Source organism: Pseudophryne corroboree, chromosome 9 (genome assembly GCF_028390025.1).
Source record: "Pseudophryne corroboree isolate aPseCor3 chromosome 9, aPseCor3.hap2, whole genome shotgun sequence".
Classification (NCBI taxonomy): Eukaryota; Metazoa; Chordata; class Amphibia; order Anura; family Myobatrachidae; genus Pseudophryne; species Pseudophryne corroboree.
Genome location: NC_086452.1, coordinates 317823631 through 317844751, shown reverse-complemented (window position 1 = coordinate 317844751; position 21121 = coordinate 317823631). Strand labels below are relative to the sequence as shown.

The following is a 21121-nucleotide window of genomic DNA, read 5'->3' as shown; positions in this document are numbered from 1 at the left end:
CAAATGTCACTGCTCATCAATGGAATACGTCAAAAATGTATGTGTGTATGTATGTATGTATGCAAGTATGTATGTGTATATGTATGTTCCAGCATAACTACGGAATGCCTGCAGCAATTTACACCAAACTTGGTACACATATGACTTACAATCTGGGAACAAACACTGTGGGGGTAACACACCACTGGCATCCCTAGGGGTGAGGCAGCAGCACAGAGTATTTCTGCACACAGCATGCCTGGAGCAATTTACACCAAACTTGGTACACATATGACTTACAATCTGGGAACAAACACTGTGGGGGTAAGACACCCCTAGCACCCCTAGTGGTGGGACAGCAGTGCCGAGTATATCAGGAGACAGCATAACTCCAGAATGCCTGGACCAATTTACACCAAACTTGCTACACATATGACTAACAATCAATGACATGATGTGAGGAAGGGAATGGAGGCAGCAAGAAGCCACAGACTGAGAGTTGTATAGTGGGAAGAGCAGGGTCCCTGGGGGGACCAAAATGGGGTCTGGCCACTACACATAGTGGGTCAGGGAAGCAAGATATGCCTATATACTAGATCTCCAACCAAAGTCAATTAACAAACAACTATAATTCTAATTTACCATCCTCATCCCGTAGCGAAGCACGGGTATTCGGCAGGTAGTTTATATACCCCTAGATTTAGTACCTGAAGTCTATATCTGTATGGCATTTTTACTGTATGCCCTTGCTGTGTGTACATGGGTTTCCCCTGGCTGCTGTGGTTGACACCCACAATCCAAAAACATACTGATAGAATAATTGGCTCCTGACAAAATGGACTTGTGTGCATTTGTGCAGTAGGGAATTTCAACTGTAAGCTCCAGTGGTGCAGGGACTGATGTGAATGAATGATTAAACAATCTTGTAAAATAAGAAATAATAATTCAGTTATAACACAATACAAACCATAGTATTAAATGTTTTTACCAATCTAAGGCCCAGATTTATCAAGCCTTGGAGAGTGATAAATAGCATGATGATAAAGTACCAACCAGTCAGCTCCTAACTGTCATTTTCAAACACAGCCCCCACAGTTAGGAGTTAATTGGTTGGTACTTCATCACCATGGAATTTATCATTCTGCAAAGCTTGAAAAATCTTGGCCTAAGCTTAATAGACAAAACTGTGTTCGAGTCTTACTTGTCTTGAAAGCAGTTGGCCATCCTTATACTGAACCGTTCCATTCTCAGCAAACACATAGTCAAATTTGTGAACCACTACATGAGGAAACACAAAAGACAGAGCCTGTGATCACCATTATACTGTAGGTCAAGAACCTCATCTGTAAATAATGAACATGCAAACAACAATCTTATTTGTAGTAGTTAATATGAGATATATTGCAGTATTCCTATTGTAGATAAAGAAGAGTTGGAACTTGCACAAAATTAAATTATCAAAGATCCAATCAGCACACAGCAGTCTATTCTACCACATGTATAGGAAGAACTGCAAACGTATTCATGAACATTTATATTCCATGACAACTCAAAAATTAAGAGGCCATACTCCCATCCTCATCGGTACGTTGTTTCTCATTTTATGGAAATAAATTTGAAATACGAAAAAAAAAAAATCCAAATCACAGGTTCAATATACAGTCCATCTGCATCACTGAACTTATACTTTACACCAGTGGTTCTCAAATGCGGTCCTTAAGGCATCCCAATGGTCCAGGTTTTAAGTAGATAAATCGCTCAGCACAAATGGTTAAATAAAATTAACTGAGGTACTAATCAAGTCACCCTGTGGCCAATTATAGATATACTTAAGATCTGGACCATTGTGCCTTGAGGACCACATTTGAGAACCTCTTCTTTACACTGACATTGGAGGGGGAGGGGGGGTATCGAATTAGGTATGAGCCATTTTTGGTGGATCAAAATGGCCAGATATTGCGATTTTGACCAATGGTTATTATTGCAGTATCCAATTAGGGTCCATTTTGATCGCCCGAAAACAGACCCTCGATTGCGTGAAAACACATGGGATTGTTATTGCAGCCCCGGCAGCCGCTTATCGCGGATTATGCTTTGGGTGCCTGAGGCACCCTAAGCATAATGTGCAATAAGTACCGGCATCGGGGGGAGGAGTGCGCTATATCAGGGGTAATTGACCACGGGTAATTGGATACCCCCCTTTGTGTTACCACATAGAGGATCTGGAGAGATAATCACACCTTTTTAGATTGATATGGTAAATATCAGCACTTAGGGCCTCATTCAGGCTGGATCGCAGTGTGCGATCCAACCGCAAAAAAACACGAAAAAGACGTGGGAGCATGCGCAGCACCTCTCCTGCGCATGTGTCCTTATTTCCGGAGACGGAGAGTTGCGGGGGCGGTGACGGAGAAACGGGGGCGGCGACGGGGAAATGGGGGGCAGGTGGCGGTCAGCATGCTGTGTGGCCTTGCCCTGCAATGGGCGGCCCCCAGCATGCTAACAAAAAGATTGCAAATTCTGCTAATTAGCAGAATTTGCAATCCTTACTGAATTAGCCCCTTAGAGGGAATATTGCCCCTTTATCATAAGCACGTCTGACATTATTTTCTACACATGTTCTGTAAAGTTTCATTCCATGAACTGGTCGCATCAGTTACAAAACAAAACAAAAAAATCCAGAACTGACAAATACATGAAATTATCATAGCAATCTTGAACACTATACAGTAAACTGGACTATTAATACTAGGCCACAATTATTTGCAGTTCAGAAAATATCTCATGTGACTTCACTTGGAAACAAATAGTGTGTTTTTTTTTGCCTCAGTCATAACTCTGTATTATTACAGGTTGAGTATCCCTTATCCAAAATGCTCGGGACCAGAGGTATTTTGGATATCGGATTTTTCCGTATTTTGGAATAATTGCATACCATAATGAGATATCATGGTGATGGGACCTAAATCTAAGCACAGAATACATTTATGTTACATATACACCTTATATACACAGCCTGAAGGTTATTTTAGACAATATTTTTTATAACTTTTGCATTAAACAAAGTGTGTCTACATTCACACAATTAATTTATGTTTCATATACACCTTATACACACAGCCTAAGGTCATTTAATACAATATTTTTAATAACTTTGTGTATTAAACAAAGTTTGTGTACATTGAGCCATCAAAAAACAAAGGTTTCACTATCTCACTCTCACTCAAAAAAGTCCGTATTTCGGAATATTTGGATATGGGATACTCAACCTGTATTATTATTATTATTATTATTATTATTATGCTAGACAATGTCAGGGTTGTCAATGGTCATAATTGTAACTAAGCACATTTACTGTTTATCCACAGTTCCCATATGAAAATAACAAACATATAGTAAGACATATAATAAATAATGTTAAATCGGTTACAACATTATGGCCTGGTGCTGGGTTCTCTGGTACTGCCCTGCACAAGATTGGCACATGTGCTATGAAGCCCCATTAGCTGGATGAAGAATGTTTATCCCACTGCTGGCCAGGCTCCTCAGCAGCACTGCACGCTCCTGCTGCGCGTTCCAGGTTCAGACAGCCCAGACAATCAACAAACATTATACAAAACCTCCCAGGTGCGTGGCACTCATGGCTTCCTAAAGATTCATGTAAATTGTTTACTACATGAAAAATAATCCAAGTATGTGATCTCATAATAACATGTCTGGAACTGTCCACAAACAGGGAAACTTATTTATTTGGACTTGGGGCTGAAAATGTGGTCATATTGGCCAAACAACAGGATCACACGGTCCTCAATTAGAATGTTCATCCCATGAGTGCTGACACCTAATGATTGTGGCAACCGGGTAACTATTTCCATATTAGTGCCCAGAAAAAATATTTTGATGAGGCATTTATGGAAATGCAATGTTTAGAGAATTTGCTTGTGACAATCCTCTAAGACATAGGTTCTCAAAGTTCTCAAGGCAACCAACGGTCCTGGTTTTAGGTATATCCATGGCTCAGCACAGATGGTTAAATCAAATTGTCTGAAGTACTAATTAAGTCAACTTTGGCCAAGCATGGATATACTTAAAACCTAGACCGTTGGGGTGCCTTAAGGACTGCATTTGAAAACCTCTGCCCCAATAAATAACCTTTGATGTTTACGTTACCTTGGTCTCCATCTCCAAGCTGCTCTGCAATCTTTGAGTAATCTGAGCCTCCTACCACTCCAATCTTTACCCTCTGCCGGAGCTCCTGTAAAAACATGTCCACTTCTGGATCCACTTTCTGTAATAGAGGAAAGACAGGAAGATTGGAAAGAGTGCACAATCATACCTCTCATTACTAAATGGTACAAGTAAAGTATTGAAAATGAATACAGGTGGAGTCTCCCACATCCAAAATTCTGAACTATGGAATATTTTGAAATACAGAAATTTTGGGAGCTTGACTGAGGTAGTGAAATCTTTGTTATCTGATGGCCTCTTCCTGCCAATCACTCTGCGACTGGTTCCTCACTATGAGCGACATCCCAAAAGGTACCCTTGTGCATGCCCGGACTACCGATAATTACTCAGTTGTGACACCATCAAAGTTGTGACCGCATTTGATTCAAGCCCACAGTGCTGAACCCCTGGCACACCCCCTCCTAACGGGATGTAGTTGGCATACGTACTGGATGCCGGTGGTCAGGAGACCCAAGCCGGAATCCTGACGCCTGCTGGAATGTTATTGCTGGAATCTCGTCAGCTGGAATCCTGAACGCAAGTTTCCTGGGGAGGGTTAGGGTTAGGCTGCAGGGAAGGGGTATGTTAAGGTGCATACACACGGTGCGATTTTCTGTACCATATGGACTATATAGTCCATATTACACAGAAACATTGTGCATGTCACACCGTGTGTATAAGCTTGCGATGCCAATGCGCGGTCCCGCAGGATCAGCATCGCAAGAAAATATAGTGGGTGCAGGAAGGGCTGATACTGACTACATGTCTCCGGGCACAATATAGTCGGTATCGGCTGCGACACCCCATTGCACCCTGAGTATGCACCTTTAGAGTTATGCTGCTGGGGAGAGGGGGGGGGGGTGTTTGTAGGATAGGGTTAGGAGAAGGGATAGGATTAGGGTTAGTTTACTTGAGCGCCCCTTATGGAATTATGGCAGTCGGGATGCTGGAGACCACCGGCATCCTAACTGCCACCATCCCGTGCCCAACCCCTCCTAATGAATACACTTGGAGGGGTTAAAAATAGCATAATTTGGCTAGCATGTCAGTTTTCAGCTAAAGCTCTAAAAACCCAAAAATGGTTTAAATGATGTGGGACAGGTATGTGGAGATTTTTATTTATGGGATAGGGGTTTTTAAAAGTTGCAGATGAGAGGTAAATGTGTTTATTCCAACTTTTTATAAACCATACTTGCCTACCTGACCCTCTCCATGAGGGAGAAAATGCTCTGTTCCTGGACTTTCCTGGTAATGTATGATTGCCATCACCTGTGGTGAGCTAGTTAATTGATAAGAAAGGTGTCTCACCACAGGTGATGGCAATCATACATTACCAGGAAAGCCCAGGAACAGAGCATTTTCTCCCTCATGGAGAGGGTCAGGTAGGCAAGTATGTTATAAACTTGTATAAAAACACACTGAAAATAAAAAAAATTGACAGTCATTTCTGTACCCCAAAATGCTGGAAGGACATTAATTCTGACCAGGGCTGCCATCAAGGGGGTGGTTGGGGCACAACTGTCCAGGGCCCAGCCGCTCTGACAAAGAGTGGAGGGCCCAGGCCTCGTGCCACCCACCACCTGCTACTGAGAAGGCCCCCAGCTCTTAGTACTGAAAATGCCCCTCACAAAATGGCCACTGCCTCAGAGGAGACAACTTAAATGCTAGAGGAGGCGGACATTTTGGGAGGGACATTTTCAAAAGGTTGAAATAGACAGGTGGCCTACGCCAGGACAGCAGACTTCTTGTGGTGGCGGTGGCCTTTCCCCTGACAGTGAGCAGAACCCCTGAAAATGAGCAGAACCTCTAACATCAAACAAAACCCCTGAAAGCAGGTAATGGGACATAATATGGTGACAGAGGCACTACTGTGGGGACATAATATGGTGTCGGGGGAATTACTGTGGGGCATACTTGCCTACCTGACCCTCTCCATGAGGAAGAAAATGCTCTGTTCCTGGACTTTCCTGGTAATGTATGATTGCCATCACCTGTGGTGAAACACCTTTCTTATCAATTAACTAGCTCACCACAAGTGATGGCAATCATACATTACCAGGAAAGTCCAGGAACAGAGCATTTTCTCCCTCATGGAGAGGGTCAGGTAGGCAAGTATGCTGTGGGGCTTTTTATGGTTACTTTGTGGGGCATAATATAGTGTTGCTCAAAGTATGTGCACAGGAATATATACAGTACCAGTCAAAAGTTTGGACCATACTTGCCTACCTGACCCTATCCATGAGGGAGAAAATGCTCTGTACCTGGACTTTCCTGGTAATGTATGATTGCCATCACCTGTGGTGAAACACTGTTCTTATCAATTAAGTAGCTCACCACAGGTGATGGCAATAATACATTACCAGGAAAGTCTAGGAACAGAGCATTTTCTCCCTCATGGAGAGGGTCAGGTAGGCAAGTATGCTGTGGGGCTTTTTATGGTTACTTTGTGGGGCATAATATAGTGTTGCTCAAAGTATGTGCACAGGAATATATACAGTACCAGACAAAAGTTTGGACCATACTTGCCTACCTGACCCTATCCATGAGGGAGAAAATGCTCTGTACCTGGACTTTCCTGGTAATGTATGATTGCCATCACCTGTGGTGAAACACTGTTCTTATCAATGAAGTAGCTCACCACAGGTGATGGCAATAATACATTACCAGGAAAGTCTAGGAACAGAGCATTTTCTCCCTCATGGAGAGGGTCAGGTAGGCAAGTATGGTTTGGACACACCTTCTCATTGAATTGTTTTTATTTCTTTTAATTATTTTCTACATTGTATATATTAATACTTGTTGTAAACAAAAAAGTGTTAAATAAAACAAAATATGTTTTATATTTTAGATTCCTCAAAGTAGCCCCCTTTTGCTTTGATGACAGCTTTGCACACTCTTGGCATTCTCTCAATCAGCTTCATGAGGTAGTCTCCTGGAATGGTTTTGAATTAACAGGTGTGTGCCTTGTCAAGAGTCAATCTGTGGCATTACTTGCCTTCTTAATGTGTTTGAGACCGTCACGTGTTGTGCAGAGGTAGGGTTAGTACACAGTGGACACCCTATATGACTACTGTTGTAATCCATATTCTCTACCATATCATCTCCTCAGGGTGGGTGTGTACATAACAAACCCTAATTTCATCAAGAAAATTGAGGCGAGTTTGGAATTGGATTGCAAATATAGGACCTAATGCAGTAAGGATTGCAAATTCTGCTAAATAGCAGAATTTGCAGTCCTTTTGCTAGCATGCTGGGGGCCGGCCATCGCAGGGCAAGGCTGCCCAGCATGCTAACCGCCACCTGACCCCCTTCAACAAGCAGAAACTGCCCATAGGAGGTCGGCCGCCATGTTCCCGATTGCGGCAACTGCATGTAATGTCACGCAGCTGCCGCTAGCACACCCCCATTCATGCCGAACCGCCCCCGCAATGCTCCATCTCTGCCCTGGAAACGGAGCGTTGCCACCCACCCCGTGACCGCCTCTTCCTGATTGACAGGCAGAGGCGATCACATTTTCTGTGGGCACATGCGCAGGACAGGCACTGCGCATGTATCCACAGGGCGATCGTAATAATTCTGTTTGGATTGCGATTTGCGATCCAACCTGAATTAGCCCCATAATTTGCAGTGCGATCTGTACACATGGCAAACTTAAATTATTTTGTTTTGCATATTAGACTACTAGCAAAAACACATTGCCAAAATGTTGCAAGTTGCAACCACCATTGTGATTCTGGCAATTTATCCCTACAGCAAGATTTAAAGCGGCAATATGTAAAACCAGATTGGCATTTTAAGTTTTTCCTCTTTAAATCTAGTGGCTAAATAACGGAAATCGCACCACTGCCTGCATCTTGCAGGCTATTACATTCTGGCCATTGCATTTGTGCTCACTGTTGGTCTCTATAAATTATTATTATTACTACTACCAGTTATTTATGGTTCCGGTATGAAAGATAGATAGTGTCTAGTTAGACAGTCAATAGATAGACACCATATGTTAGATGGACATTAGGTCGACAGGGTCAAAAGGTCGACAGGGTCAAAAGGTCGACATGAAAAAGGTAGACACCATGTTTTTTGCATTTTTGTGGTTTGTGTGGATAGTTTTGTCATCTGGGACCCCCAATTGTAGAAAGGCATACGCTCGCCACGCTTCGGGCACGGTGGCTCGCTGCGCTCGCCACAAGGCTTATAACCAACTCTATGCCGACATGGATAGAGAAAGTATGAAATAATCCAAAAACATGTTACATTTAAAAAAAAAACATTTGTCTATCTTTTTTCATGTCGACCATTTTCACCATGTCGACCTTTTGACCCTGTCGACCTTTTGACCCTGTCGACCTTTTGACCCTGTCGACCTAATGTCTGTCTAATATATGGTGTCTATCTATTGACTGTCTAACTAGACACTGTTTATCTATCAAACGGATAGGGTTATTTATATAGCGCACACTTAATCCAGAACGCTTAACAGAGAACATTTGGCCATTCACATAAGTCCCTGCCCCAGTGGAGCTTACATTCTATATTTCCCTATCACATGTTGGGAGCCAATTAACCTACCAGTATATTTTTAGATTGTGGGAGGAAACCGGAGTACCCAGAGGAAACCCATCCAAGTATGCGGAGAATATACAAACTCCACACAGTTTGGGCCATAGTGGGAAATATGTTTACTTATGATGAATTAAATAGAATAGAATAGAATACAGTAAACTATGAAAACTGCAATGCAACCAGAATTCTATTACAAAGTATCTGTGGTCACAGACTCAGTGACCTATCAGAATTAAAGGTTCCTAGTGTCAGATTTCTTTACATGTATTCTATTTTAGAGCTAAAAACATTGTAAGGGGAAACATTTCTAACTATAATGTTGACGAGGTAATCAAAGTATTACAGCAATAAAGGTTGTGACACATGTTACTAGAGTACTGCAAAATAGGAAAATCAGGAGATACTGTAGCAAAGAAACAGAACTATAAAAGTGGGAACAAAGGTTCAAAGGGCAAACATCATATAGTTTAGTTAATTTACGGAGTTTGATATTTCCATCGCTGAGCTACACTAATCTTAAGTATTCTTGACAACTCTATGGTGCTGAACATGTTGTACTAACCAGCTACTTTGGTATGTGTTGTGAATGTAGAGAAAAACCAAGTCTATTTCAGAAAGGAATGAGGCACTGAGACTGATGCAGATTTGTCCACAAAATGAGTGTAATTTACTATTGAAAAATCCACAAATAGGGTATTTCCTCTTATGTGCAGTGTTGGATATGCACCAGCTCTGTGTAGGTTATGTGAGGAGTTGGATATGCACCAGCTCTGTGTAGGTTATGTGAGGAGTTGGATATGCACCAGCTCTGTGTAGGTTATGTGAGGAGTTGGATATGCACCAGCTCTGTGTAGGTTATGTGAGGAGTTGGATATGCACCAGCTCTGTGTAGGTTATGTGAGGAGTTGGATATGCACCAGCTCTGTGTAGGTTATGTGCAGAGTTGGATATGCACCAGCTCTGTATAGGTTATGTGCAGAGTTGGATATGCACCAGCTCTGTATAGGTTATGTGCAGTGTTGGATATGCACCAGCTCTGTGTAGGTTATGTGCAGAGTTGGATATGCACCAGCTCTGTATAGGTTATGTGCAGAGTTGGATATGCACCAGCTCTGTATAGGTTATGTGAGGAGTTGGATATGCACCAGCTCTGTGTAGGTTATGTGCAGAGTTGGATATGCACCAGCTCTGTGTAGGTTATGTGCAGAGTTGGATATGCTCTGTATAGGTTATGTGCAGAGTTGGATATGCACCAGCTCTGTGTAGGTTATGTGAGGAGTTGGATATGCACCAGCTCTGTGTAGGTTATGTGAGGAGTTGGATATGCACCAGGTCTGTGTAGGTTATGTGAGGAGTTGGATATGCACCAGCTCTGTGTAGGTTATGTGAGGAGTTGGATATGCACCAGGTCTGTGTAGGTTATGTGAGGAGTTGGATATGCACCAGCTCTGTGTAGGTTATGTGAGGAGTTGGATATGCACCAGCTCTGTGTAGGTTATGTGAGGAGTTGGATATGCACCAGCTCTGTATAGGTTATGTACAGAGTTGGATATGCACCAGCTCTGTATAGTTTATGTGCAGAGTTGGATATGCACCAGCTCTGTGTAGGTTATGTGCAGAGTTGGATATACAGCAGCTCTGTGTAGGTTATGTGCAGAGTTGGATATGCACCAGCTCTGTATAGGTTGTGAGGAGTTGGATATGCACCAGCTCTGTATAGGTTATGTGAGGAGTTGGATATGCACCAGCTCTGTATAGGTTATGTGAGGAGTTGGATATGCACCAGCTCTGTGTAGGTTATGTGAGGAGTTGGATATGCACCAGCTCTGTATAGGTTATGTGCAGAGTTGGATATGCACCAGCTCTGTGTAGGTTATGTGAGGAGTTGGATATGCACCAGCTCTGTGTAGGTTATGTGAGGAGTTGGATATGCACCAGCTCTGTGTAGGTTATGTGCAGAGTTGGATATGCACCAGCTCTGTATAGGTTATGTAAGGAGTTGGATATGCACCAGGTCTGTGTAGGTTATGTGAGGAGTTGGATATGCACCAGCTCTGTGTAGGTTATGTGCAGAGTTGGATATGCACCAGCTCTGTATAGGTTGTGAGGAGTTGGATATGCACCAGCTCTGTATAGGTTATGTGAGGAGTTGGATATGCACCAGCTCTGTATAGGTTATGTGGGGAGTTGGATATGCACCAGCTCTGTGTAGGTTATGTGAGGAGTTGGATATGCACCAGCTCTGTATAGGTTATGTGCAGAGTTGGATATGCACCAGCTCTGTGTAGGTTATGTGAGGAGTTGGATATGCACCAGCTCTGTGGAGGTTATGTGCAGAGTTGGATATGCACCAGCTCTGTGGAGGTTATGTGAGGAGTTGGATATGCACCAGCTCTGTGGAGGTTATGTGCAGAGTTGGATATGCACCAGCTCTGTGTAGGTTATGTGAGGAGTTGGATATGCACCAGCTCTGTGTAGGTTATGTGCAGAGTTGGATATGCACCAGCTCTGTATAGGTTATGTGAGGAGTTGGATATGCACCAGCTCTGTGGAGGTTATGTGCAGAGTTGGATATGCACCAGCTCTGTGTAGGTTATGTGAGGAGTTGGATATGCACCAGCTCTGTGTAGGTTATGTGCAGAGTTGGATATGCACCAGCTCTGTATAGGTTATGTGAGGAGTTGGATATGCACCAGCACTGTATAGGTTATGTGAGGAGTTGGATATGCACCAGCTCTGTATAGGTTATGTGCAGAGTTGGATATGCACCAGCTCTGTGGAGGTTATGTGCAGAGTTGGATATGCACCAGCTCTGTGTAGGTTATGTGAGGAGTTGGATATGCACCAGCTCTGTGTAGGTTATGTGAGGAGTTGGATATGCACCAGCTCTGTATAGGTTATGTGAGGAGTTGGATATGCACCAGCTCTGTGGAGGTTATGTGCAGAGTTGGATATGCACCAGCTCTGTGTAGGTTATGTGAGGAGTTGGATATGCACCAGCTCTGTGTAGGTTATGTGAGGAGTTGGATATGCACCAGCTCTGTATAGGTTATGTGAGGAGTTGGATATGCACCAGCTCTGTATAGGTTATGTGAGGAGTTGGATATGCACCAGCTCTGTATAGGTTATGTGCAGAGTTGGATATGCACCAGCTCTGTATAGGTTATGTGAGGAGTTGGATATGCACCAGCTCTGTATAGGTTATGTGCAGAGTTGGATATGCACCAGCTCTGTGGAGGTTATGTGCAGAGTTGGATATGCACCAGCTCTGTGTAGGTTATGTGAGGAGTTGGATATGCACCAGCTCTGTGTAGGTTATGTGAGGAGTTGGATATGCACCAGCTCTGTATAGGTTATGTGAGGAGTTGGATATGCACCAGCTCTGTATAGGTTATGTGAGGAGTTGGATATGCACCAGCTCTGTGGAGGTTATGTGCAGAGTTGGATATGCACCAGCTCTGTGTAGGTTATGTGAGGAGTTGGATATGCACCAGCTCTGTGTAGGTTATGTGAGGAGTTGGATATGCACCAGCTCTGTATAGGTTATGTGAGGAGTTGGATATGCACCAGCTCTGTATAGGTTATGTGAGGAGTTGGATATGCACCAGCTCTGTTTAGGTTATGTGAGGAGTTGGATATGCACCAGCTCTGTATAGGTTATGTGAGGAGTTGGATATGCACCAGCTCTGTATAGGTTATGTGCAGAGTTGGATATGCACCAGCTCTGTATAGGTTATGTGAGGAGTTGGATATGCACCAGCTCTGTATAGGTTATGTGTGTCACGATCCGGGTATCTGGACGCCATTTCTTACCCATCAGATGCCTCCTAAGGCTGGCTCAGCGCTCCAGGACCGGATCCCATCTGTTATCCTGATGTGTACATTCCTGTATCCTCTCCTGTCACTCTGGGACGCTGTCACAGTAAACGCCATATTACACCTGGCATGGCGTCTCCCGCGGCCTCCGCCGCCGTCCCTGAACTTCTGCATGCAGAGTGTCGATTACGTCAGCCGCGGCCTCCGCTGTGTCCGCGTGGTTGGATGTGCATCTGTCAGCCTGGCGCCTCCTGTCTCCGGTGGCCGGCGCCGCCATTACTGTTTTCATTACCACATGGATTACAAACCAAACTTCCCTCCAAGTGTCTGCATGGGCGCAGCCATCTTGGATTCTGTCAGCTGATCATTTCCACCAATCTGTTCTCAGTATTGATAATCTGCATAATTGCCTAGCCAATCCCTTCCTTGCTGCAGGTATAAATACACTGTGCCTGAGCAAGGAAGGCGTCAGTGCTTTGGTTGTCAAACCTAGTTCCTGTTTGTCTCTCTCCTGTGATTGTCTTCCAGGTTCCAGCTCCTGTCTCAAGACTTCCACCATAGAGACCCGCACCAGCATTCCACCTGCGGTGTAGCCTGACTCTCCAATCCATTGTGGATTCATCTGTTTCCAGCTACAACATTACCTGCTTCCAGCTCAGCTTCCAGCAGAGTACAGCTTCCCTTAAAGGGCCGGTGTCCTTTCTACACTTTACCACTCTCCACCGGTATTATTATTTCTCCGCTCTCAAGTTCTACATTTCAGTTCATATTTCATCGCTCCCAAGTTCATTTATTATTTAACTGGTTCCAGCCAGTATCCACTCCGTGCTAACAACAGTCTGGTTCCAGCCAGTATCCACAGCAGCTGTTTTATCTTCAGCAACCCAGCTTTTCCTGGAACACCAGCTGGCACAATCCTGGGTTATCTCCATTGCTACAGTCGGGCCTGGTAAGGACTTTCCATCTAGAAGATCATAAGAACTATCTCACACTACCAGTGCCCTGTGGCTCCTGCCATCCTGTAGTACCCAGGAACTGTATTTATTCTTTGCTGACTTTTTACGTTTTCTTTTACTGCTGCTGTGTTGCGGAGTTGTCATAATAAACATCATTGACTTTTATCCAAGTTGTCGTGGTCACGCCTTCGGGCAGTTATTATTCATGTTACTTACATGTCCAGGGGTCTGATACAACCTCCCAGGTTCCGGTACATCTCAGCCCCTACAACTGAGGCTGCCTCCCGTCAGCTCAGGCCCTCAGTTGTGACAGTAAGCACTGACCTAATGAATCCAGCCGGAGACCAGGATCAAGCGGCCAGGCCGATGCAAGAACTGGCAGCCCGACTAGAACATCAGGAGGCTGCACAGGGCCACATCATCCGCTGTCTCCAGGATCTCTCTACTCGGCTGGATGGGATTCAGACAACTCTCCGTGGATCAGGCGCGTCTGGTGCGTCAACCACAGTGACTCCAGCTATAACCCCACCCACCTTACCCATTTCTGCTCCACGTCTTCATCTTCCAACGCCAGCAAAATTTGACGGATCTCCAAGATTCTGCAGGGGATTTCTCAACCAGTGTGAGATTCAGTTTGAGCTACAACCTGGCAATTTTCCCAGTGACCGTACAAAAATTGCCTACATTATTTCTCTTCTCAGTGGCTCAGCCCTTGATTGGGCATCACCGTTATGGGAGAGGTCCGACACCCTGCTATCTTCCTACACTGCCTTCGTGTCAACATTCAGGCGCATCTTCGACGAGCCAGGCCGGGTAACCTCAGCTTCATCCGAGATTCTCCGTTTACGCCAGGGGTCACGTACTGTAGGACAATATCTGATACAGTTCCAGATCCTGGCATCCGAACTGGCATGGAACGACGAGGCCCTGTATGCTGCATTCTGGCATGGCTTATCTGAGCGTATTAAAGATGAGTTAGCTACCAGAGACTTACCTTCTAAGTTAGATGAGCTAATCTCACTCTGCACGAAAGTTGATTTACGTTTCAGAGAGAGAGCAACTGAGCGTGGAAGATCATCTGCTCCAAAATCTTCTGCTCCTCCTCCTCGTCAACTGTCACCATCTAAAGATGAGCCCATGCAACTTGGCCGTTCCCGTTTAACTCCTGCTGAGCGCCGAAGACGTCTCTCCGAGTCTCTCTGTCTCTATTGTGCAGCTCCGTCTCACACCATTAATGCCTGTCCCAAACGTCCGGGAAACTCCAAATCCTAGCTCGCCAAGGAGAGGGCCGGCTAGGAGTAATGATCTCCTCTCCATCTCCTCAAGATTGTAATCTCCCAGTCTCGCTTCAAGTTGCTCAACGTTATCGGAACGTCATTGCCCTCCTTGATTCCGGAGCAGCTGGGAACTTTATTACCGAAGCCTATGTTAACGGTGGTCCCTACCCACCGAGAGACTTCCTTCGTCCATTTCTTTAACTGCCGTGGATGGCAGCAAAATTTTTGATGCAGTTATTTCTTTAAGGACTCTACCAGTTCGTCTGAGAGTGGGAGTTCTTCATTCCGAACTTATTTCTTTTTTAGTGATTCCAAGAGCCACACATCCTGTGGTCCTGGGCCTTCCATGGCTCCGTCTTCACAATCCTACAATTGATTGGACGACTACGCAAATCCTGGCATGGGGTTCCTCCTGTGCTGAGACATGTTTGTTTAAAGTATTGCCTGTCTGTTCTTCCTCCCCCAGGTCGTCTGATGTTCCACCTCCTCCATATCAAGATTTCACGGATGTGTTCAGTAAAGCTTCTGCTGATATCCTTCCTCCTCATAGAGAATGGGACTGCCCGATTGATCTCGTTCCAGGGAAGGTTCCACCTCGAGGCCGAACTTATCCGTTGTCTCTGCCTGAGACGCATTATATGGAGGAATATATTAAAGAGAACCTAGCAAAGGGGTTCATTCGACCTTCTTCTTCTCCAGCCGGCGCAGGCTCCTTTTTTGTAAAAAAGAAAGATGGTGGTCTGCGGCCGTGCATCGACTACAGAGGTTTGAACGACATTACCATCAAGAACCGTTATCCTTTACCCCTGATTACTGAGCTCTTTGACAGAGTTAGCGGAGCTACCATCTTTACAAAGCTGGACTTGAGAGGTGCATACAATCTCATCCGGATCCGTGAGGGTGACGAGTGGAAGACCGCCTTTAACACCCGTGACGGACATTATGAGTACCTCGTCATGCCCTTCGGATTGAGCAATGCTCCAGCTGTCTTCCAGCATTTTGTCAATGAGATCTTCAGAGACATTCTATACCGTCATGTCGTGGTCTATCTAGACGATATCCTCATTTTTGCCAACGATTTAGAGGAACATCGTTTTTGGGTTAAAGAGGTTCTGTCCCGTCTCCGTGTCAATCATCTCTATTGCAAATTAGAAAAATGCGTCTTTGAAGTCAAGTCCATTCCGTTTCTAGGGTACATTGTGTCCGGTTCCGGACAAGAGATGGATCCTGAGAAACTACAAGCAATCCAAAATTGGCCGGTACCCTTAACCCTCAAAGGGGTCCAGAGGTTCTTAGGGTTCGCCAACTATTACCGAAAGTTTATACGAGACTTTTCCACCATTGTGGCGCCTATTACTGCTTTCACTAAGAAGGGTGCTAACCCGTCCAAGTGGTCTGAAGAAGCCATGCAAGCATTTCATCTTTTAAAACAAAGGTTCATCTCTGCGCCTGTTCTGAAACAGCCTGACATCGACTCTCCTTTCATCTTAGAGGTGGATGCCTCCTCCGTTGGAGTAGGAGCGGTGTTATCTCAGAGGGCTAAAGATGGCCATTTACACCCTTGCAGTTTCTTCTCCCGGAAGTTCTCCCCAGCTGAGCGCAACTATGCCATTGGCGACCAGGAGTTGCTAGCCATCAAGCTCGCTCTAGAAGAGTGGAGGTATCTGTTGGAGGGAGCTTCTCATTCAATCACCATACTTACAGACCACAAGAACCTTTTATACCTGAAGGGCGCACAATGTCTCAACCCTCGTCAGGCCAGATGGGCACTTTTCTTTTCCAGGTTCGACTTTAAACTCCAGTTCTGTCCGGGCTCTCAGAATCGCAAGGCCGATGCCCTTTCCCGCTCATGGGAGCAAGAAAATGAGTCAGAGTCTTCAGACAAGCATCCTATTATAAATCCGTTGGCATTCTCCACGGTAGGGATGGACTCTACGCCCCCATCAGGGAAAAGTTTTGTGAAGCCGATGCTAAGGAAGAAGCTCATGCATTGGGCCCATGCTTCCCGTTTTGCCGGACATACAGGTATCCAAAAAACCCTGGAGTTTATCTCTAGGTCCTATTGGTGGCCAACTCTGAAAAAGGACGTCTTGGAGTTTATTGCATCTTGCCCAAAGTGTGCCCAACATAAAGTATCCCGCCAGTCGCCTGCGGGGCAACTGGTTCCACTATCCGTTCCCCGTCGACCACGGACCCACTTGTCGATGGATTTCATTACAGACTTACCCATGTGCAACAAGTTCAATACCATCTGGGTGGTAGTTGACCGGTTCACCAAGATGGCACACTTCATTCCTCTCACCGGTCTTCCGTCAGCTTCCAAGTTGGCTCAAGTATTCATACAAGAGATCTTCCGACTCCACGGTCTTCCTGAAGAAATTATCTCAGATCGAGGAGTTCAATTCACAGCCAAATTCTGGCGAAGTTTATGTCAAGTCCTCCAAGTCAAGCTAAAGTTTTCCACGGCTTACCATCCTCAGACCAATGGTCAAACCGAGAGGGTGAATCAGGACTTGGAGGCCTTCCTCCGCATCTATGTGTCCTCCTCTCAAGATGACTGGGTTCAATTACTTCCCTGGGCCGAGTTCTGTCATAACAACCAGTATCATTCTTCATCTGCTTCAACACCATTCTTCACTAACTTTGGATTCCACCCTAAAGTCCCTGAGTTCCAACCGCTTCCAGCAACTTCTGTTCCCGCAGTGGATATCACCTTGCATCAGTTTGCCAATATCTGGAAGAGCGTACGATCAGCTCTGCTCAAGGCATCGTTCAGGTACAAGAAGTTTGCGGATAAGAAGCGTCGAGCAGTTCCTGCTCTCAAGGTGGGTGATCGGGTATGGTTATCCACGAAGAATTTGAGGTTAAGAGTTCCCAGTATGAAGTTTGCACCTCGCTATATCGGTCCTTTCAAGATTGAACAAGTCATCAATCCTGTTGCTTACAGACTCCAGTTGCCTCCCTTCTTAAAAATACCCAGGACATTCCATGTTTCCCTGTTGAAACCGCTGATCTTGAATCGGTTTCATTCCTCACTTCCTCCAACTCCGAAAGTCCAAACTCAACGAGGCGTTGAGTATGAAGTGGCCAAGATCCTGGACTCACGTCACCGTTACGGTCAACTACAATATCTTATTGACTGGAAGGGTTATGGTCCTGAGGAACATTCATGGACCAATGCTTCTGATGTCCATGCTCCTGCCTTGGTCCGGAGATTCCATTCCAAGTTTCCTCAAAAGCCAAAGAAGTGTCCTGGGGCCACTCCTAAAGGGGGGGGTGCTGTCACGATCCGGGTATCTGGACGCCATTTCTTACCCATCAGATGCCTCCTAAGGCTGGCTCAGCGCTCCAGGACCGGATCCCATCTGTTATCCTGATGTGTACATTCCTGTATCCTCTCCTGTCACTCAGGGACGCTGTCACAGTAAACGCCATATTACACCTGGCATGGCGTCTCCCGCGGCCTCCGCCGCCGTCCCTGAACTTCTGCATGCAGAGTGTCGATTACGTCAGCCGCGGCCTCCGCTGTGTCCGCGTGGTTGGATGTGCATCTGTCAGCCTGGCGCCTCCTGTCTCCGGTGGCCGGCGCCGCCATTACTGTTTTCATTACCACATGGATTACAAACCAAACTTCCCTCCAAGTGTCTGCATGGGCGCAGCCATCTTGGATTCTGTCAGCTGATCATTTCCACCAATCTGTTCTCAGTATTGATAATCTGCATAATTGCCTAGCCAATCCCTTCCTTGCTGCAGGTATAAATACACTGTGCCTGAGCAAGGAAGGCGTCAGTGCTTTGGTTGTCAAACCTAGTTCCTGTTTGTCTCTCTCCTGTGATTGTCTTCCAGGTTCCAGCTCCTGTCTCAAGACTTCCACCATAGAGACCCGCACCAGCATTCCACCTGCGGTGTAGCCTGACTCTCCAATCCATTGTGGATTCATCTGTTTCCAGCTACAACATTACCTGCTTCCAGCTCAGCTTCCAGCAGAGTACAGCTTCCCTTAAAGGGCCGGTGTCCTTTCTACACTTTACCACTCTCCACCGGTATTATTATTTCTCCGCTCTCAAGTTCTACATTTCAGTTCATATTTCATCGCTCCCAAGTTCATTTATTATTTAACTGGTTCCAGCCAGTATCCACTCCGTGCTAACAACAGTCTGGTTCCAGCCAGTATCCACAGCAGCTGTTTTATCTTCAGCAACCCAGTTTTTCCTGGAACACCAGCTGGCACAATCCTGGGTTATCTCCATTGCTACAGTCGGGCCTGGTAAGGACTTTCCATCTAGAAGATCATAAGAACTATCTCACACTACCAGTGCCCTGTGGCTCCTGCCATCCTGTAGTACCCAGGAACTGTATTTATTCTTTGCTGACTTTTACGTTTTCTTTTACTGCTGCTGTGTTGCGGAGTTGTCATAATAAACATCATTGACTTTTATCCAAGTTGTCGTGGTCACGCCTTCGGGCAGTTATTATTCATGTTACTTACATGTCCAGGGGTCTGATACAACCTCCCAGGTTCCGGTACATCTCAGCCCCTACAACTGAGGCTGCCTCCCGTCAGCTCAGGCCCTCAGTTGTGACAATGTGCAGAGTTGGATATGCACCAGCTCTGTGGAGGTTATGTGCAGAGTTGGATATGCACCAGCTCTGTGTAGGTTATGTGAGGAGTTGGATATGCACCAGCTCTGTGTAGGTTATGTGAGGAGTTGGATATGCACCAGCTCTGTATAGGTTATGTGAGGAGTTGGATATGCACCAGCTCTGTATAGGTTATGTGAGGAGTTGGATATGCACCAGCTCTGTATAGGTTATGTGCAGAGTTGGATATGCACCAGCTCTGTGTAGGTTATGTGAGGAGTTGGATATGCACCAGCTCTGTATAGGTTATGTGCAGAGTTGGATATGCACCAGCTCTGTGTAGGTTATGTGAGGAGTTGGATATGCACCAGCTCTGTGTAGGTTATGTGAGGAGTTGGATATGCACCAGCTCTGTGTAGGTAACATATGTCAACCACCATTTTGTAAAATCAGGTATTTTATGTGCAACAAACACCTTTGCTTTTAGCCATGAATAAAACTGCTGCTTCCTCTGTAAAACAGCAGAAACAAATCATGTACGAAGAAGAAAAATATATATTTACCACACACACACACACACACACACACACACACACACACACACACACACACACACACACACACGTATATTGCCACGAAGAATAACCAGCAAGCAGTCACAGTCAGTCACAAGCTGTTCCCTAGTGTCTGAAACATTCAGCAGCATCCTGCTCTGCTATTTTCACCTGCATACAGTACAGGCATCTTTTTCCATATATATGTATCTCTTTGTGCAGTTATTCTGAATGTCCATTTACATCTCACACATACGTAAGTGGCAGAATCACATAATTACATTAGTGTATATATGTGTGTGCCACCGTTCTGGGCACAGTACTCACTCCGCATCACCCCATTATGTTTCAGGGCACATGTAATGCATCATTCAGTCTTGAATTAAACACATTATCTACTATTTAGGCTACTTATTATTTAATATAAGATCCTGAGGCAGCAGTTCTTTCACCTATTAGTATCGGGAATAAATAAATAATATGTTGTTAATGCAGCTTGAGCTGTCTGCCATGTCTTGTTCATAATTGCCAGCTAATTATCATTCCAGACATACCAGAAATACAAGCTGGGGGTCATAACTGTATGTAAAGTGTTGAGTAAATGTCCATTGGCCTAATGAACTACATTCCTCAGATGTTCTAGCTAGTAATGTCTATTTAAGTTTAAGGAACATTATTACAATTATATGACAATTGTTTCCACAAATATCAGCAACCTCAATAATATTTGTCTGTTGTTCAAGTTTATTTCCCCCAGATTAAATTTTATTAAAACTTTACATGTGAAATAGAGAAAAGAAAACAAAACAAGAAAAGGGTATAAAAGTAAAACTATCCAAAGGAGGTGACAGTGTAGGGGGAAGGGTGGACACAGTGCTATAATTCAACCATATTTCATGTAATACAATGTTTTGCAACAGACTTCTTGGTTTATACGTAACACATAGATAAAAGACATTGGTCAACAAAAAAAATGTATTTTATTTGAATGACTATTTTCTGATTCTCTATATTGAAAAAGAACCAAAACCTTCGTTTATTTTTGAAAAACGTTGCTTTTGTCCCTTTTACGATCAATAAATATTAAAGATTTTGAATGACCATATAAGGAAAAGTGTGTTTTAGTAAGTAAGGGAGGGGACGAGTGGGGGGAAAGCAAGTGGTATTT

The 21121-nt window shown here is 44.7% G+C and overlaps 1 protein-coding gene across 2 annotated transcripts in view; it reads right to left on the bottom strand.

Annotated features, from left to right (window-relative positions):
* PMM1 (phosphomannomutase 1) overlaps window positions 1–21121 on the bottom strand; it is a 103301-nt gene that overhangs the window by 40182 nt on the left and 41998 nt on the right. For both annotated transcript variants that reach the window (XM_063940461.1, XM_063940462.1), the window contains exons 2-3: window positions 4150–4267; window positions 1181–1257 (exon numbers count right to left, since the gene is read on the bottom strand). In XM_063940461.1, coding sequence (XP_063796531.1) covers window positions 1181–1257; window positions 4150–4267 — 195 coding nt within the window. The remainder of the gene's footprint in view (window positions 1–1180; window positions 1258–4149; window positions 4268–21121) is intronic.